General features: G+C 41.5%; 1 protein-coding gene across 2 annotated transcripts in view; it reads right to left on the reverse strand.

Moving 5' to 3' along the window:
- Nucleotides 1-19,803, reverse strand: part of CSE1L (CSE1 chromosome segregation 1-like (yeast)) — a 60,593-nt gene that overhangs the window by 32,795 nt on the left and 7,995 nt on the right. Inside the window, exon 2 of one of the 2 annotated variants that reach the window (XM_006839199.1) lies at nucleotides 5,271-5,366. In XM_006839199.1, the coding sequence (XP_006839262.1) occupies nucleotides 5,271-5,355 (85 nt within the window). In that variant the 5' untranslated portion in view covers nucleotides 5,356-5,366. Of the gene's footprint in view, nucleotides 1-5,270; nucleotides 5,367-19,803 lie in introns of those variants that run through there. The other variant, XM_006839200.1, reaches the window with a different exon arrangement.

Genomic DNA, 19,803 nt, shown 5'->3' on the forward strand with positions numbered 1-19,803 from the left:
CTCCAAAGAAAGGTGACCCAATGGAATGCAGAAATCATTGAAAAATACCACTGATATCCCATGCAAGTAAATTTTTGCTAAAGATAATTCAAAAATGGCTACAACTGTATACTGACAGAGAATTTCCAGAGGTTCAAGCTGAATTCAGAAGAGGACATGGAATGAGGGATATTATCACTGCTGACATTAGATGGATCTTCGCTGAAAGCACAGAATACTAAAAAGAAGTTTTTATCTCTGCTTTATTGACTACACAAAGGTGTTCAATTACGTGGATCATTACAAGCTATGGACAACATTGTGGATAATGAATATTCCGGAACACCTAGTGGTGCTCATGAGAAACCTGTACACAGATCAAGAGTCAGCTATTCGAATAGAAGACAGGAATGGTTTAAAACTAGAAAAGCTGTGCGCCAGGGTTGTATTCTCTCGCCATATTTATTCAATCTGTATATGCTGAGCAAATAATTCGAGAAAGTGGATTATAAGAAGAAAAACATGGCAGGACTAGAGGATGACTCATTCATAATCTGTGATATGTAGATGATACAACTTTGCTTTCTGAAAGTGAAGAGGACTTCACAGTGCTTACTGATGAAGCTCAAAGGTCTTTAGTATGAATTGCATCTCAATATAAAAAAAAAAACAAAAATCCTCACCACTAGATCAAAAAATAATATCCATATAAATGAAAATTGAAGTTGTCAAAGACTTCATTTAGCTCAGAACAACCATCAACATTCATTGAAGCATTAAACAAGAAATCAAACAACGTACTGCATTAGGCAAATCTGCTGCAAGACCTTGTTAAAGTGTTCAAAAGCAAAGTTATCAGTTTGAGGACTAAAGTGTGCCTGGTCCAAGCCATGGTATTTTCAATAACCTCATATGCATGTGAAAGTTAGACAGTGTATAAGGAAGACAATAGAAGAATTGATACATTTGAGTTATGTTGTTGGAGGGGAATATTACCAGTACCAGGGACTGCCAAAATTAAAAACCAATCTGTCTTGGAAGAAGTACAGCCAGAATGCTCCTTGGAAGCCAGGAGCATTCTTTGTATCTCATACTTCAGACATATTGTCAGGAGGGACCAATGTCTGGAGAAGAATACCATGTTTGGTAAAGTGGAGGGTCAGAGAAAAAGACAACGACCCCCACAAGACGGATCGGCACAGTGGCAGCAGCAATGGGCTCAGATGTAACAATGATTTTGAGGTTGGCACAGGACCAGGTAGTGTTTCGTTCTGTTGTACATAGGGTTGCAATGAGTCAGTACTGACTCAATGGCATCTACCAACAACAACACCTTGTCTTATTCTAGAAAGAATTAATCATTATTAACAGTGGTAGCAGTAATACTTATTCGATAAAGTTGTGATGAAATTTAAATTGATTATCAGTTCAAACCCATCAGCCACTCCTTGGAAATCTCACACAGGGTCACTGTAAGTTGGAGCCAACTCAACAGCACTTTAACACCATCACCAACTCAGAGAGAAGAGCCCTAGTATGGCACTGTAAAATAAGCACTAGATTGGTTAACTACAAGGTCAGCAGTTCAAATCTACCATCTGCTCTCAGAAACACTATACAGGGTTATTATGAGTGGAACCAACTAGACAGCACACAATAACAACCCAGAGAGGTAGGTAGTATTATTTCCATTTTAAAGGCAAAGGCACTGAAATTAAGTAACTTGTCCCAAGATCATGTATCTATGAAACTTCAACACTGGTAAAGTTTTAGTTCACTCCTTATTCATCATACTCCTCTTAAGACTTCTCCTGGAACCAAAAATTTCTTAATACTAAACTCCCTATGAATTTATATAAATATTTTACCCACATATTTTCAATCCATACTACTTCTAGGTTTACTAACAAGATGGTTTTAATTTTTCCTATCAGCTCTGTAAGGTAACACTTATTCTTGTTGTTGTCAGGTGCCACTGAGTTGGCACTGACTCACAGTGACCCTATGCACAGCAGAACAAAACAATGTCCAATCCTGGGCCAACTTCACAATTGTTGCCACACTTGAGTCCATCAATGCTGTCACCTGGCCAATCCATCTCATTGGGGGTCTTCCTCTTTTTCTCTGACCCTACACCTTACCAAGCATGATATCCTTACTGGTCCCTCCTGACAAAATGTCTATGTCTGAAGTATGAGAGATGAAGTTTGGCCATCTTGGCCTAAGGAGCACTCTGGCTACACTTCTTCCAAAATGGATCTACTGGTTCTTTTGGCAGCCCATGGCACTTTTAGTATTCTCCTCCAACACCATAACTCAAAGGCATCAATTCTTCTACGGTCTTCCTTATTCACAGTCCAGATTTCACATGCATATGAGGTTATTGAAAATACCATGGCTTGGGTCAGGTGCACCTTAGTCTTCAAGCTGACATCTTTGCTCTTCAACACTTTTAAAAAGGTCTCGTGCAGCAGATTTGCCTAATGCAATATGTTGTTTGATTTCTTGACTGCTGCTTCCCTGAGTGTTGATAGTTGATCCAAGAAGAATGAAGTCCTTGACAACTTCAGTCTTTTCTCTGTTGATAAGAATGTTGTTTATTGGTCCAGTGGTGAGGATTTTTGTTTTCTTGACATTGAGATGTAATCCATACTGAAGGCTCTGTTCTTTGATCTTCATCAGTAAATGTTTTAAGTCCTCTTCACTTTCAGCAAGCAAGGTTGTATCATCTGCATATTGCAGGTTGTTAATGAGTCTTCCTCCAATCCTGATGCCATGTTTTTCTTCATAGAGCCCAGCTTCTCGTATTATTTGCTCAGCATACAGGTTGAATAAGTATGGTAAAAGAATACAACCTTGTTGCATACCTTTCTTAATTTTAAAAAAGCAACTTAATTTAAAAAAAAAATGCAAAAAGCATCAAGCCCTTTCAAAAAGAAGCATAGGATGATCAAGAGCCAATGATACTTAGGGAGGAAGTCCCAGGTGCATTGAAGGAATTGGCAAAGAACAAGGCACCAGGAATTGATGGAATAAAAATTGAAATCTTTCAAGAAAGTGAACCGGCACTCACTCATCTCTGCCAAGAAATTTGGAAGACAATTATCTGGCCGACTGATTGGAAGAGATCCATATTTGTGCCCATTCCAAAGAGAGGTGACACTTATTCTAAGACGCTAATATTTATTGAAAAGTTGCTAGAGTGTTTCTTTTTCTTCCTAGAATTTAGTAATACCACTCAACATTGTCCTCTTTCAGGACTGAGTCTCAAATGTTTAACCTTATTTTTCTACCTTGTGGAATACATTCCTCTACACAGTCTTCCCTGTATTGTGTCCAACTGTCTTGAAGGATGAGGACTGTTGAAATGAAATCTAATTTCAGGTGGGCACACTATGATTCTATATGGCTTTGGATTATTTTCCCTACTCAATGGTCAGCATTTTGCACAGGCCAAAATGCTGTGTCAATGATTTATGGAAAAGTCCACATAGACTGCTAGGTGTCTTTCTTAAAATATAATCAATCTCCTGGAGTCTTTTTGTAACATAAACATTGGACTGCCAACCCAGGTTGGTGGCTCAAACCCACTAGTCACTCCATGGAAACCCCATGAGTCAGAACTGACTCAAACAGCATTTAGCAGCAACCAATGTTCTGGAAGCAATCTTCCCATGAGTTCAGTTGAGTTATTCCTTTCTGTGTTCATTAGCTTCAACTTGCCTGCACAATATTCATCCTGACACGTTCCTAACATCTAAATAATCAAGGGAGCAGAGGGGTATCTGTGACCTGTGATCTGCTCCACATTCCCACCTCCGTATCACTGTATAAAGATGTTCAGCTAGTCTAGTATCAAACCCTGAGAAACGTCATGCTCCTAACATCCCAGAAACATCAGTTTATTCTTACTCTTACTCGGATTCATAAAGAAACAGCATTAGCCTTTCAAAAATTCAATAAAAAAAAAAATAAAAAACTACAAAAAAAAAAAGGAAGATTCAGCAATGCAATAAAAAAAATAATAATAATAATAACTTTTAATAGAGAACACCAGCAAAAGCTTTCCGGGGAAGTCTAAGAAGATTAAAGTCATTAACTTCTGTTATCAAGAAACACATTACTTAAGAATTATTGGGAAAATCACAAAGCTCCCACTTAGAAATCATACAGGCTTTTCTAGGACACTAAAAACACTAACACATTCATGATTCTGATTATTATATGTTGCTGTTGTTAAGTGCTGTCAAGTCGTTTCTGACTTTATAATGTATCGTTTCCGAGGAGCGGCTGGTGGGTTTGAACCGAGTATCTTCTGGTTAACAGTCCAGTGCTTATCCCATGGTGTGCCAAACCAGGATTCCATTTATTATAAAGCATATAAATAAAACACACACATACACACTTACTTGTAACTTCCTAAAATCATCTTTATGAGTAGGCACAATAGTAGGTTCTGAAGAATCAGGTTAAGAGCGTTTGTGGTCAACATGGCTTACATTGAGGATTACAAAAATAACTACACAGGCTGTATCTGGCCCCCTGAAGTAGTTTGATATAAACTGATTTAAAATCTCTTCAAGTGAGTTATCATTTAAAATGATGGGCACTTCATATAAATTTCCTCATTTTTAAAGCAAAGATGGAAGAAAGCTTATCTTATAAAACTTTTACTAATCCCCCAATTGACTGGATCTGCCAATATACGCCCTTGAGCTAGGGCATGCGCTCATACAATGGCTAATGTCCATACTTGGTCTGCCTACCTCACTTACCTTTACCCCTAACTCCTGTTGGCATATGGTTTTGCAATTCTAAACTTGTACCAAGTTTCTAATGAAAAGCAATCCAATTCAGGAAGAAAAGAAACCTTAGATCATAAATTAATTAAAACAAATCCAAATGGAGATTAAGTGATTACCTGATCTCATTCACTTAATCACTTTTTAAGGCAATTAACTCTCATCTCTCTTTCCTAATTATTCTATTTTTATAAAGCAGGTTTTAAGTGAGGATTATCAGAAAGGCTAAGGAACAAAGCATTCTTCTCCCAGAAGATGATGAATAAGGGGTACTCAGAAGACACTAAATGACACTGCAGCTATAAGCTGTCAACCACACAAGTTTTAGCTAGAGAATGAAAAACAAACTCTGCCTGAGAACCAAAGTGCTAATCTTTTGGGGTTTTTTTTGTTTTGTTTTTTAAACTTACAAACAGGCAGATTTCATAAAACCTTGTCTTCCACCCTTCAAAAATAAAACAAGCACAAAACAAAATGCACTCTCTTTACCTGGACGTCTGATGGCAGGATCAGGATCAAGGGTTTTCTTTAAATATTCTGTCAGTGTTTGCAAGTTTGCATCACTGAGCTCCATTGCTACAGAACCTAAAAGAAAAAAATGAGGGTTGGGTGATGGGCACAAGAAAACCTAGTAATTCAGAGAAAACATTTTCATATCATGGGCCTTCCCCTCTCTTAACATCATCTATCTACCATGTTTTCAGTAAGGCCTACAAGCCTGACTCTTAGCTAAAACAGGGTCCCAGAAGATGGGCTTTTCAGAAACAATGGTGAGATAATTTTGAGATTGTTGTTGTTTAGTGCCATCAAGTCAGTTCAGACACACAGCGACCCTGTATAGGGTTTCCGAGGAGTGGCTGGTGGATCTGAACCACGATATACTGCAGTTCAAACTGACCTTGTGGTCCAGTGTTTATCCTACAGCGCCACACCAGGACTCCCAATTTTTTTTTTGAGGTAAGGGAGACAAAAACGCGTACCTTGATATTAAAAAGATATAGAAAAATAAAGTTAAAAATTGCTCAAAGTAACCAAAAAGGGTTAACAAAAGATCCCCTACAGAATTATAACAAAAACTCCACAGCTGGAAATGAAAGTTCTTAAGAGAGGATTTGGGTGGTACAGATATTTAACATGGTCAGCTGCTAACCAAAAGGTCTACCCAGAGGCACAGGCGCCTCAGAAGAATGGCATGGTCATCAACTTCAGAAAAGCCAGCCACTGCAAACCCTATGGAGCACAGTTCTACACCGACACACAGGGGGCTGCTATGAGTCAGAATCAACTTGAGGGCAAGTGATTTAGTTTGTGTGTGTGTTTGCACTGATCAGGCATAAGCTGCCTTGAGTTTTAGAGCAAATCCCACATGAACAGCATAGTAATTCATTTGCTGGCATAAAATAAAGAACAATTTTCAGCAATAATAAAAATCATCGAGCCCAACTCTTAACTCACAGTAACCCTATGTTGTTGTTACTACGTACTGTTGAATTGGTTCTGACTTATAATGAGCCCATATAGGGTTTCCAAGGAGTGAGTTTGAACCTCTGACTTTGCAAACAACCCTACAGGACGAAGCAAAACTGCTCCTCTAGGTTTCCACGTGATAAATCTTTAGGGAAGTAGACTTTTGGTATATGTATATGTACATGTTGTTGTTGTTAAGAGCTGTCAAGTCAATTCCGACCCATAGCGACCCTGCATAGGGTTTCCAAGGAGCAGCTGGTGAGCTTGAACCACTGACTTTGCAGTCTGATGCATTAGCCCATAGCGCCACACCAGGACTCATATGTACACATCTACATATATACGTAATGAGCTCTGGTAGCGCAGTGGTTACAAATCCAGCTGCTAACCTCAGAGTCAGCAGTTTGCAACTACCAGCTGTTTCATAGGAGAAAGATGAAGCTTTCTGCTCCCGTAAACATTTATAGGCTCAGAAACCCTGTACAGGGTCGCTATGAACTGGAACCAACTCTATGGCACATCACCACCACCAAAACCACCTAGATATGTGGAGTCCTGGTGTGGTGCTTTGGGTTAATACACTGAACTGCAAAAGTCAGCGCAAGGTCGGTGGTTCAAGCTCTCAGCCGCTCCTTGGAAACCCTATACATAGTCAAAATGGGTCAGAACTGACTCAACGGCACTTAACAACAAACAACATGTTTATATGGAAGGGTCAACTAAAAAAAGAAAAACCAATAAATAAATAAAAAGAGAAAGCTCACCAACAAGATAGACTGACACACTGTCAGCAATAATGAGTTCAAACAACAACTGTTAAGTATAGTGCAAGATGGGGTACTGCTTTGTTCTCTATGTGTAAGGTTGCTATGAGTCATAACTCACTTGCTAGTGCCTAACAACAACATGTACCTGTGTATGTGACTGTATGCTCACATATTCACACACAGGGGGGACTTCTAAAAGTCTGTGGAAAAAGAGAATTAAAAGACAATGGAACCCTTCAGGTCTAGAAATAAACTCACCCCATGGGTATATCAGGGGAACAACACTAGGGAGGTATACACACCTTAAAGTAATTAACCATTTCAGATTTAAAAAGGCAGCATTTACACCCAAGGACAGAGTTCAGAAAAGATAAAAAAGGAGAAAGAATGGAAACAGAAAACCTGAAGGAACCAGGATAAGTGCTATTACATTGTAGTCAAGGCAATGAAACCAAATATGTATGAATTGTTAAATGGAAAACTAATCTTGTTCTCTAAACCTTCACTCAATTCATAATAAAAAGTAAAAGAGAACACTGAAGACACATAGAAACAATCAGTCCAATGGACTAATGAACCACATGATTATCAATCTCCATGACCCTGAGACCAGAAGAACTAGATGGGACCAGGTTACTACTACCAATTGTTCTGAAATGGATCATATTAGACAGTCCCGGATAGAGTGAGAGAAAAACGTGAAACAAAACTCAAAATCATAAAAAAAAATATCAGTCAGATAGTTTGTTGGGCCCCCTGACAACCATGGCCCTCAGTCTTGCTTTCGGTCTAGAAATGAATTCACCCCCATGTCTGTTTTCAGCCAACCAATCAGATAGGCTTATAAGGGGAACAATCACACTAGAGAGTTACACACACTTCAGATCACACACTTGAGATCATAAGAGCAGCATTTACCCAAGAACAAAGTTCAGAAGGTTAGGGAAAAAAAAGGAATAGAACCAGGAAACATTGGGAAATAGATTATGTGATGCTTTGTTGTGGGGACTGCAGTCAAAGATAAATCAGTGTATATGAACTGATGAATAAAACCTTCACCCAAATCACAATCAGTGAAATAGAGTAATAACACAATTTCTGCACAAACTTTTTGAAGCCTCCTCATATATGTAATAAAGAACATAGGAGGCGGCACAGTTGTGGCTACTTCTTAGATAGCTTTAACCAAACACCTTACAGGATTGGTGTACTGGATCTAAAGGACTTGGACCATAGTTCTGTGGGACATTTGGTCAATTGGTGTAATAATATATTTCATGAAATTTGAGTTCTACATCCTAGTTTGTTGCGCACCCATCTAAGATACAACTACTGTTCTCTACATATCCAGAACAAACAAGAAAGAAGGAAACCAAAGAGTCAAGGGCTGACAGGCTACACAACCACAGCCTCATCTACCCTGAGACTCAAAGAACTAGATGGTGTTCAGCTACCACCACTGACCATACTGATCAGAGCTACAAGAGATGGACCCTGATAGGATGAAAGAAAAATGTGGAACAGAACACCAACTCCTACAACAAACCAACAAAAAGCCCTCAGCTCTATTCAGCTGGTTGAGACTGGAGGAATCCCCAAGACCTTCCTTAAGATACGCTAAAGCGTGAACTGAAACTAGTCCGAGGTTACCTTTTAGTTAAAAAACAGACTGGCTCACAAAATGAAAAATATTACCCGTGAATACTGTGGGTGGCTGTTGCCATGGAGTCGGTTCCGATTCATTGTGACCCTGTTTCCGAGGCTGTAAATCTTTACAGGAGCAGAATGCCTCATCTTTCTCCCGCGGGACAGCTAGTAGTTTCGAACTACTGACCTTGTAGTTCGCAGCCCGATTTGTAACCACTACTTCTTTAAAAATTCAACTATGAGACCAAACTGAACAACTATGTTAAAACAAAGATTAAAGGGGGAAGGGAAACTAGAAAATGGAAACAGATCAGAACGAATATACTGAGAATGGTCACACATTACAAAGAAAGTAACAAATATTACTGAATAAACTGTGAAGAAACTGTTGAATGGGACCCTAAACTGTGTAACCTTCAGCCAAAATACAATAAAATATTAAACAATTTATCAAATAAATATTTAAATCTGGTGTGGCACTGTAGTTTTAACATTAGACCAGCAAGGTCGGTTTGAAACACAAGTTCAGCAGTTCAAACTCACCAGCCACTCTTTGGAAACCCTATAGTCAATGTCAGTCAAAACTGCCAAATAGCACTAACAACAAGTAAAACTCAATAAAATCATAGAATATACATACTTGAGAGCAAGACCAAAGATTCACATAGTACATATTATAAACCAAATAAATGGGGTATAGTAGAGGTAACTGATAATACAAGACTTAGAAATGCACATACAAAAGAAAAAACAAAAATACAGATTATAGCTCTGTGTATGTGTATTGCCAGTGAACAAAAATCAGGGGCTTTACAGCTTCATAGTACTTGGTGAATAGATAAAATTAAGTGTAAATGCTGACACTTTATTGAATTAACAGGAGTATTCTAAAATGATGTAGTGATGGACACACAATTGCGTAAATTATTTAAAATTCATTAAGTGAGTGAATTTGATATGTAAATATGTAAATTATACCTCAAAGCTATTTTAAAAACCCACTCTGCTTAGATCCCATTAGGAAGTTTTTAGACACATAGCCATAGCAAAGGAACTGGGGAGAATGTGGCCTTTTCAGGGTAGCCATGAACCAAATTGGAGTCCTAGTGTGGCACTGTAGGACAAGCAGTGTACTGCTAACTGCAAAGTCGGCAATTCAAACCCCAGCTGCTCCTCAGAAACTCTGTACAGGGTTCACTTGAGAGTTGGAACCTCCTCAATGACACTTAACAACATGAACTAAATCAAACTTGGGGGTTCTATAAGCAAAGAATAAAAATTAAGTGTATAATAAATTTTTTGAGCCAAAATAAAGCTAGGAAGAAAAAAGTATATAATGGTTCAAAACGTTTTCTTTAAAATTTTTATATACACACAAATGTTTAGGGCAAAAAAACTAAAAAATATACTCCAAAATGTAAAACAGTGATGACATCTAGGTAGTAAATACAGAAGATGCTGACTCTCTTCCTATGTTTCTAATACCTTAACACTGTATCCTCCACCTTTATAATCAGAAGCTTATTAAACTTGTAGTGTATTTTTAAATGCCTATCATACATGGCAATTTATGAGGCACCAGGAAAGTTGAAGTTTGTGAAATCAAGTTTCTGCCCTCAAAGAATCTTATGTACAAGTTGGGAAGACAAGACAGTCAAAACGTCAAGTACAAAATTATCCTTTTCTGCCATTTAAAATCCAAAATTATATAAACTGAAAGTTATTAGATTTATGGTGGTAGCAAACAATACTGAATGTACCGTAAACTGCCAAAAGCAGGAACAAATCTATGTTGAAAGACATACAGCCAGAATGATCTTTAGGAAAAGAGGGTGGTGAGACTCTCACATACTTTCAGCACGTCCATCATCAGGAGGGACCAGTCACTGGAGAGCAGCATGGAAGGTCAGTGAATAAGCAGTCTCAACAAGATGGACCAACACAGTGGCTCCAACAATGGGTTCAAGCACAGCAACAATGAGAGGATGGCACAGGACCAAGCAGGGTTTATTCTGCTGTACAAAGGACAGCTAGGACCACACCTAACAACAGACTGGATGAGACAGTACATATGAGGAACCTTCAAAATGTTCACAGCAGAGGGCCTGGAGGAAGGTCGAATCTCCATGAGTAGTATCCAATCTGTCTAGGTGGGGCTGATGCTATGAAATGCAGGCGGGTCTCTTGTGATACAATAGTGAATAATTGTTATCAGGACTGATTGTGAGGGTTGGAAATGCAAAGGTAGATGTTTTATAGCAAGGAGGGGAGTGATTAACTTTTCAGTCTAGGAGCCGAGGTCCCTAGGACCATCAAGGGAGAAGAGCAGAGAGCGGGACCCTACCCAGAGAAGCAGTGATGCCTGAAATGGAGCCAGAGATGATGACGTGGAGCGATGGAGCAGTTGGAGACTTTAGATCCAGAGAGAGAGAGAGAGCGACTGTGTGCTGAAGACCTGGGGGACACAGGGGAAGGATTGCATGGAGGGGATCGTAACTATGGCAATGAGACGATATACGATAGAATGAATGTAAAACTAATGTTCTCCCATGTAAAGTATCATATAATTCACAATAAAACATTTAAGGAAAAAAAAAAAAAAGTTCATGGAAGCTACTGGTCTCTCCACGTGTGGAAACAGAGTGGTAAGAATTGAAGAGGCTTGGAATCAATTAGTCCGACAGACCAAAAAAACATGTGAACATCACAAACTACATGGTGCCTGGCGACCACTACCAATGCCATGAAAGAAATCACGTTAGAGGGTCCTGGATACAGTGGAAGAAAATATGGAACAAAACTCAGAATTTTAAAAAAAGAAGAAGGAAAAAAAAAGGACCTGTTCACTAGTCCGAAAGAGACCGAGGAACCTGAGACTATGGTCCTTGACCACCCTTCAGGTCTGAAAAGAAACTCACACTTGTAGCCCAATTTTCAGCCAAGCAATAAATACATATATATGGGGGACAACAACACTAGCAATATATACTCACTATGGAATTCATTCAAAATCTTAAGGACAACATTTTCCTAAGGACAAAGTTGAGAAGGGACAGGAAGTAGGGAAGAAGTGGAATGCAGGTGGAAACCATAGGAAGGGGATTAAAATCATTGAGATGAAACCAAGAGTATGATTTGTTGAATGAGAAGCTGATGATCTATCTGTACACCTTAGCTCAGTTCACAATAAAAAGTTTAATTTAAAAAAAAGTTCATGGAAAAAGTACGTTACCTTTTAATTCCACCTCTCCATAAATTTTTTGAAGCCCCCCTCATCTGGTAGTGGTGATTGTACGCCATGGAAACAGTTCTGACTCATAGCAATCCTGTTTAGGGTTTCTGAGGCTATAAATCTTTACGGGAGCAGAACACATGATCTTTCTCCTGCAGAGCAACTGTTAGATTTGAACTGATGGACCTTGTGGTTAGCAGTCCAACTCGTTACCTGGGCTCCTTGCCCCCTCACCTAGTCTTTATTTATTGTACTTAGCATGTGTATTTTCCTACCACAGAAATATGTGTCAGATTGCAGGGTACATTCAACAAAATTCTAAAAACACATTTGTCCTCCAGAGTTGTTAGCTACCATTGAGTCAGCCCCCAATTCATGACAACCCTGTGCACAACAAAACAAAACTCTTGTCAGATCCTGTGCCACTTGCATTATCGATTGCAGATCTTGAGTAACGTGATCCAAAGGGTTTGCACTGGCGATTTCTGGAAGTGGATCTGCTTAGTATCGCACAGCAACACACAAGCCCCAGTGACATACTATAGTGGCTATGCACTGACTGGGAACTGAACCTAGGTCTTCTGCATGAAAAGTGGGCATTCTGCCACTTATGTGCCTCATCCCCAGAGTAGAAACTCCCAGTGAATCTCATAGACAGCAGTTTACTGTCAGGAGTAAGAGAAGAGCCACTGAGGGATGCAGCACTCAATCTTCCGAGAGGGTGTGAGTCTTGAAGGATATATAGGATTGGATAAGATACAGAACTGATTTATTGTTAAGTGCTGTTGAGTCAGTTCCAACTCCCTAGCAACCCTGTTCAGGGTTTCCAAGGAGCACTAGTGGGTGTGAACTGCCGATCTTGTGGCTTGAAGTCCAGTGCTGATCCTATAGCACCACACCAGGATTGGATAGGCAGGCAGAATGCAGAGCCACCACACAAAGGACACAGTGTGAGCCAAGTAAGGGAGGCAGAAATAGAGGAGGAGTACAGAGCTCCTATGGGGACTAGTAAACTAAGAGAAATCACCACGCATAAGTCAGTTTGTCATACTGTGGTGGGTTTATGTGTGGACAATAAATAAAAACAAAATAACTGATGCCTCTGAATTATGGTGTTGGCAAAGATTACTGAAAATTCCATGAACTGACACATAATCAAGTATATCTGACTTGAAAGTAATAGAGCCAAAATACTCCTTACATGCAAGGATAGCAAGACTGTCTCATGTACTTTGGACATGCTATCAGGTGAGGAACCAAACATGAAAGACATCATGCTTGGTAAAGCAGATGATCAGAAAAAGGAGGAAGACCCTTAGTAAAATGGATTGAAGCACTGGCTACAACAATGAGCTCAAACAGAACAGTGATTGTAAGGATGGCACAGAACTGGGCAGCGTGTTGTTCTATTGTATCATAGGAACTTACTTGATGGCATCCAACAAAGACTTAATGAAAATGGAATATAGAAACTTTTGGCTGGTATGATTTGCAGAATGGAGTTGAAGCAGAAGAGTAAAAAGGGCGATCTTTTAGGACACTTTTTTAAAAATAGAGGAGGGGACCAGATCTGTGAAGTAGGCATTGCTAGGTGTTTTCTATGTCTCATGTCATTTATTTCACATAATAATCATTTTATACTTAGAGGGAAACTGAAAGTAGTTAACTAACTTACTCCAAGTCTAACACAGTTAAAAGATCAGATTTCAAATCAGTCAGACCATTCACTTTCTATCTATGGCGCCTCAAGCAGAAGTGATAATGACAGCGGATTGGATTCAGGTGAAAGCACCGAGTACAGAAACAGAAGGGATAATGTGAAAAGGAGCAGCCATGAGAACTAGGGAGAGGAAAAAGTCAAAGATGACACTGAGATTCTGAACAGGACTGACCCCAAATCCCTAACCTTTTATCTTGAAATTAAAAACAAAAACAAAAGGCCAGAATGATGAAAAAATGGCTCCACGTATGTGCAGGCTGGAGTTCTCTTCAGACAAGAAACTGGTTTGAACCACAAAACTCACCAGCTGCTCCCTGGAAACCCTATACAGTGTTGCTATGAGTTGGGACCAACTTAACAGCACTTAACAACAACAATGTGCAGGCCAGAAACTATGGCTTTCTAAGGAGAACTATCTACTTGAGAGGTTATTTTTCTTACCACAATCTTTCCCCCACTGGTGGTGTGCCATTGAGTTGGTTCCAACTTATAGCGACCCTACATAGGGTTGCCAAGCTGTAAATCTTTATGGAAGCAGAAGGCCTCATCATTCTTCTTTAGAGCAGCTAGTGTATTCGAACTGCTGACCTTGTGGTTAGCAGCCCAATGTATAACCACTACACCACCAGAGGCTTTTTAATCACAAGGGAAACTAATATTCTAACTGACTTAATAGATTCCATCACCTATCTATCTTCATTACTTTGGAGCCAGGGCATACCAATCTATGTGCACAATTAGAAAGTCGGCAAGTTCCATTCAACCACAGATTATTGAAAGACAAATGGTAGGAACCAGACTTCAACCTAAGGGGCCCAAGTTTCAGAATCTGGATCAACTACCCCAGATTCTAATGAGTTCTGGTAGTATAATGATTACGGGTTGGGCTGATAACCTCAAGTTCAGCAGTTCGAAACTACCATCCATTGGTGCGGGAGAAAGATGAGACTTCCTGTTCCCAAAATGAATTACAGCCTTGGAAACCCTATGCAGGGTCACTACGAGTCAGAATCGACTCCATAGCACAGAACCACGACTACCACACCCTTTCAAAATTATCAAAAGTTTAGTAAATGCTACACATTATATTTCACTCCCCTTTAGATATTCACATAACATTTTTTTTTTCATCTGTAAGCTCAACTATGTGCCATGTTATATATTTTGTATTATACGTACTTTCGGGGTGGGGGGAGTTAACCTCTTATAGTGAATTGAGAGAAAGTTTGCAGAGATCAGTTACCACTCAGCATATCATACCCATTTTGCTTCATGGTTTATTGTTATGGGACCTGAATGTATTGCATATTCATCAAAGATATCTTTAGCCTCTTAATATCCAGGTGATTGGTCCATTTTTTTCTTTTAGAAATCCAGACTAATTTACAAAAAAAAAAGTTTTAAAAAACCCCACAACAAACCAGTTTTAAGGCAATAATGATGGGTAGGAGCCCTGGTGGTGCAGTGGTTAAGCAGTCAACCCAAAGGTTGGTGGTTCAAACCCACTCAGCAGCTGCAAAGGAGAAAAGGCCTGGTGATGTGCCCCCCATGAAGATGGTAGTCTAGGAAACCCTACGGGGTGGCCAGGGCTCACAACCAGCCAGGCAGCCCCAGAAAACAGCAATCCAGAGGGGCCGAGATCATGGGGCTGGTTTAACAAAGCACAGTAGAGCAATTCTGGCACCTTCCGTAGTTCAGTGGTTCTTGTCCTCTTCCCTCAACATCGCTCCCACCTCCCACCCCCAATATAAACCCTTCTGTACACAGTTGTGTCTTGGTTGCTCCCCTATCCCTAGTGCTATTGTCATTGTTGGTGCTGTGAGGTCAGCCCCCACTCACGGTGACCCCAAATAGGAAAGGACAGTGGCTGCCCGGTCCTGCACAACCCTGTGGTCGGCTCTGAATAGAGGACCCTTGGTGCCACAAGGCCTGATTTTCACAAGGAGATCACCAGGACTTTTTTCCTTGTGCATCCTAGTCTGAAAGTTCTGCTGAAACCTGTTCAGCCTCCCAGTGAAACACCAACCTCCACGAACAGACAGACGGATGGGGGGCAGGGGGGTATTGCACACGAGGCACAACGGCCAGGGATCAATACCGGGTCTCCTGCGTAGAGGACAAGACTTATACCACTGAGCCATCCCCCACACCCCAAGAGATTTCAACCTCACCAATATGTGAGGGTGACGCAGGGCCAGGCAGTGCATATGGTTGCTGAATTAGAACCTACTTGACGACCTCTAACACCAACACTGCACAACATCACTTTGTGTACTGGGACCATTGGAGGGTCACAAAGCACTGTACTAGCTAAGGTTCTCTGGGTCCCCAGAATCCGATGGTCACCTCTGGGGACAATGTCTTCCATGACCACAGAAGTTCATGACAGATAACAGCCAGCAGCCACACATGAAGTGGATACAATGGATCCTGATGTCCGCAGGCACATGGGAGGTCTGTGACGCATGGTAGGACACGGTGGCAGACTTGGACAACAACCCTCCCTACTGTCTGTGTCCACTCCCAGCCTCCCACATCTGCAGCCACAGTTAGACTGCATGAAACGTTGTCCCGCTGTTCCTCACAGTGACCCCAAGGGGCAAGGCAGAACTGCCCCACAGGGTCCTCTAGGCTGCCATCTTTACAGGGGGCACATTACCAGGCTGTTTTCCCAAGGTGCTTGCAGGTGGGTTCAAACCACTGATCTTTCAGTGCGCAACCACATGCTTAACCGTGGAGTCACCAGTTCCTTGCTAGAGAAGGACAAGTAGCATGGCTCTTTGGTGGTGATTTTACAGGCAAACAGGACATACATTCAGTAAAACAGTGCCGACATTACCAATTCCTCGGGGACTGGCTGGGAGCTCTTCTAGAAGGGACTACAGAGCTCAGTGCCTGGCATACGAGGTGGGCTTCATTGCCTGTGCCAAGTTTCTTGGCGTGCGCACCTAGGAACAGTCACTGGCCTGGGAACACATGTGTCCGGGTGAGCCGAGCGCCCACAGGGAGAGGCTTGAAGATGATGGTCATCCCAGGGCAGCCCAGCCCCAGGCCCGTCACACCTGTCAACTCTAGAGTGCAGAGCTCTTGGGGTTCGTCCCACTGCCTCTAGGGGTGGTGGTTGTTAAGTGCCGTTGAGTCAGTTCCAACCCATAGCGACCCTGTATAAGGTTTCCAGAGAGCAGCTGGTGAACTTGAACCTCTGACCTTGCAGTTCAAACGGCTTTACAGTCTGGCTCAATAACCCACAGCGCTAGACCAGGACTGGTGGTATGCAAAGGGCTTTCAAACAAAGTTCTAGAAAGGTCTCATCCAGACAAACTGGAGGCTGCTAACCAGAGAGACAGAGGTCCATGAGAGGAGATTCCAGCAGGAGCCCTTCACGGAGGACAGGGACCTGTTCCTAGGATGTTATGATTATTGTTGTTAATGCTGTGTGTTGCTATCGCGCTGACTCTGACCAGGGGGCGGCCCTGTGCTCCACGGGCCTTCACCGCTCTGACTCTAGAAGCAGATGGCTGCGAATTTCTTCCAAGGCACTTCTGGGTGTGTTCAAACCACCCACCTTCCAGCTAGCATGTGAGCCGCTTAGCCGTCTATGCCAACAGATGTTTTTGTTGTTATTTGCTAAGTGCTGTTAAATTGGTTTTGACTCATAGTGACCCTGCATAGGGTTTCCGAGGAGCAGCTGGTGGGTTTGAACCGCCGACTTTGGTTGGCAGTCCAGTGCTGACCCTTCAGGTCGACAACAGGACATCATTATTTATAGGCACAAAAAAACCCCAACTGTTTTGAAAGCATCTTGAGGTGGTCATAAATGAGGCTATAGAAAAGAGCTTCAAAAAGCCTGTGGAAAAAGTTCACTATCATTTAATTCCATTTTTCCACAACATTTTTGAAGGCCCCTTATGTAAGAATGAAACCTCTTAGGGCACATGAAGGTCCTGCAGTAAACCCCCGGCACAGGGTCCTTAACGTAGGATGCAGACATGGGCTCCGGAGGCAGTGAGGCCAGAGGACTGGAGGCATTTGGGGGACTCTGAAGGAACAGTATGGAGTCAATAAGAGATGCAGGAGGGTGTGGGAGGAAGCCGGGTACCAGTTGTACCTTGCATGGAAGAGGAAGCTGGAGGCACCCTGCAGAGCCCATGGGGAGGGGAAGCTCAGAGGAGCCCTCTGCTCCTCCTTTCTCAGACCTGGTATTTCTGGGGGAAGGAGCACCGGCCACACGCAGGCTGCACAGCGCAGGTCTAGGTGGGGCGGGGAAGGTTTGAGGCAGAACTTTCTGGAGGGTGAGACCATGTGCCAGAAGCCACTCTGCTGATGCTCTCCAGTCTTCTGGTCAATGCTAGTGGTTTAAGAGCCAAGTGAAGTTCTCCATCTGCTGACAGACGACACGTTGAGTTACGGAATCACATAACATTTTAAAGGCTACAGGAACACTAGTAATGAATTAATCGACAGTTTTCCCTCATTACTTAGTCACAGAAACCCTTTCCTATGGAACAGAAACACTTGGGAGAGCCATGATTTAGTCAGTGTTGCAATGCTGAATCTGTTATGAAATCATGAAAGATTGCAGTTGTCAAGTAAAATTATTTACATCAGTGTATTTGAGTCAAAAAAGAAAAGAAAAATACTTACCCTATGCTTTCATCTCACACACATTTAATTCTTTTGGGGTTTATGCAAGGCAACATATTAGCAGAACCCTGGTGTGATTCTGTGTAGGATAAACACTGGAATGCTAACCACAAAGGCCGGCAGTTCAAACCCACCAATCACTTTCAGAAACCTTCCACAGGGTCACTACGAATCAAAATCAACACAAGGCCATACCACAGACTGCTAGAAACTGCAAGGGGATGGGGGGAGGAAAGGTATCAAGAGAAACTGAGATTGGGTTTATTTTGCTACTTTTTAAAAAACCCTCCTCAATATTTGAAATCCATTAACCTGTCCTTCATTATAATCCTATAGCACTTGTACCTCACCAAAATTTATCAACCCACCATCACCTTCCTCACAGAGGGACTTCTAGGATCTACCTACAACTGATGTCAGCAGTAATTCATTTAAAAAAAAAAAAAATTACTTGTTTTCTCTCATGCTTGCTAAACTGAGAAATCCTTAGGGTATGTCTTATCTTTCTATGCCCCAGGCCTTCAACATTGCCTGGCACATTTGGTAAGTGTTTGCTGCATGAATTAATGAATCTGTATGTTAGTCACCCAGCTAAAACATGAGTTCCTGATCAGAGTTGGAGATGATTCTTTGAGGATCCGTTATTAGCAACCACAATATAATGCAGGCACTTACCAAGACCAACATACCTGCCAACATTAGCTTCTAGTCATTCAAAAGTACTTCCGAAAAAAAGTAACTTTTGAGAGTTAGCCTGTATTACTGTCCACAAGGAGTCCGGTGTGGCACTGGAAGATAAGCACTGGTCCACAAGGTTGGTTTGAACCACAAGGTCAGTGGTTTAAACCCATTAGCCGCTCCTTGGAAACCCTATACAGGGTCACTCTGAGTCAGAATCAACTCCACAACACTTAACAACTGTTCACATGTGGATGCTTGTGTGCTGTTACAGGATAAGCACTGGACTGTAAGGTCAGTTTCAACCATAAGGTCAGTGGTTCAAACCCAGCAACCACTCCTTGAAAACGCTATACAGGGTAGCTATGAGTTGGAACTGACTCAATGGCACTTAACAACATACTTTCATATAACAGCTCCCTCTGCTTAGACGGCTCTGCCCCAGGGTGCAGCCTGGCTGAATGCCCCACTCCATTCAGGATTTGTTTCAGATATACCTGCCAGGACCATCCTATCAAAATGAGTACTCAACTCACTCTCCAAGTCAACATTACAAGACATAGTAATTTTCATTACTTCCCTGGTTACTTGGCTCTTCCCTCCACTAGACTGCAAGCTCCATGAGAGGAGGAGCTTTGTATTTTGTTCACTGCTATTTCCTCTGAGTCTTTCAACAGTGGTCAGCACCTAATACATATTTGTTAATGATTTAAAATGGGTGGGGAACGTCTGGCCTGTGGACTGTGTAAAGACCACAGAATCATGTGGTCTGGTCCTGCCAACAGTTCCAGCTATCACATTAAAGGCTGTTGTTGTTAAGTGCCGTCGATTCGGTTCCGACCCATAGCGACCCTGAACAGGGTTTCC

This window comes from Chrysochloris asiatica, unplaced genomic scaffold (genome assembly GCF_000296735.1).
Source record: "Chrysochloris asiatica unplaced genomic scaffold, ChrAsi1.0 scaffold00023, whole genome shotgun sequence".
In the NCBI taxonomy this organism is placed as follows: domain Eukaryota; kingdom Metazoa; phylum Chordata; class Mammalia; order Afrosoricida; family Chrysochloridae; genus Chrysochloris; species Chrysochloris asiatica.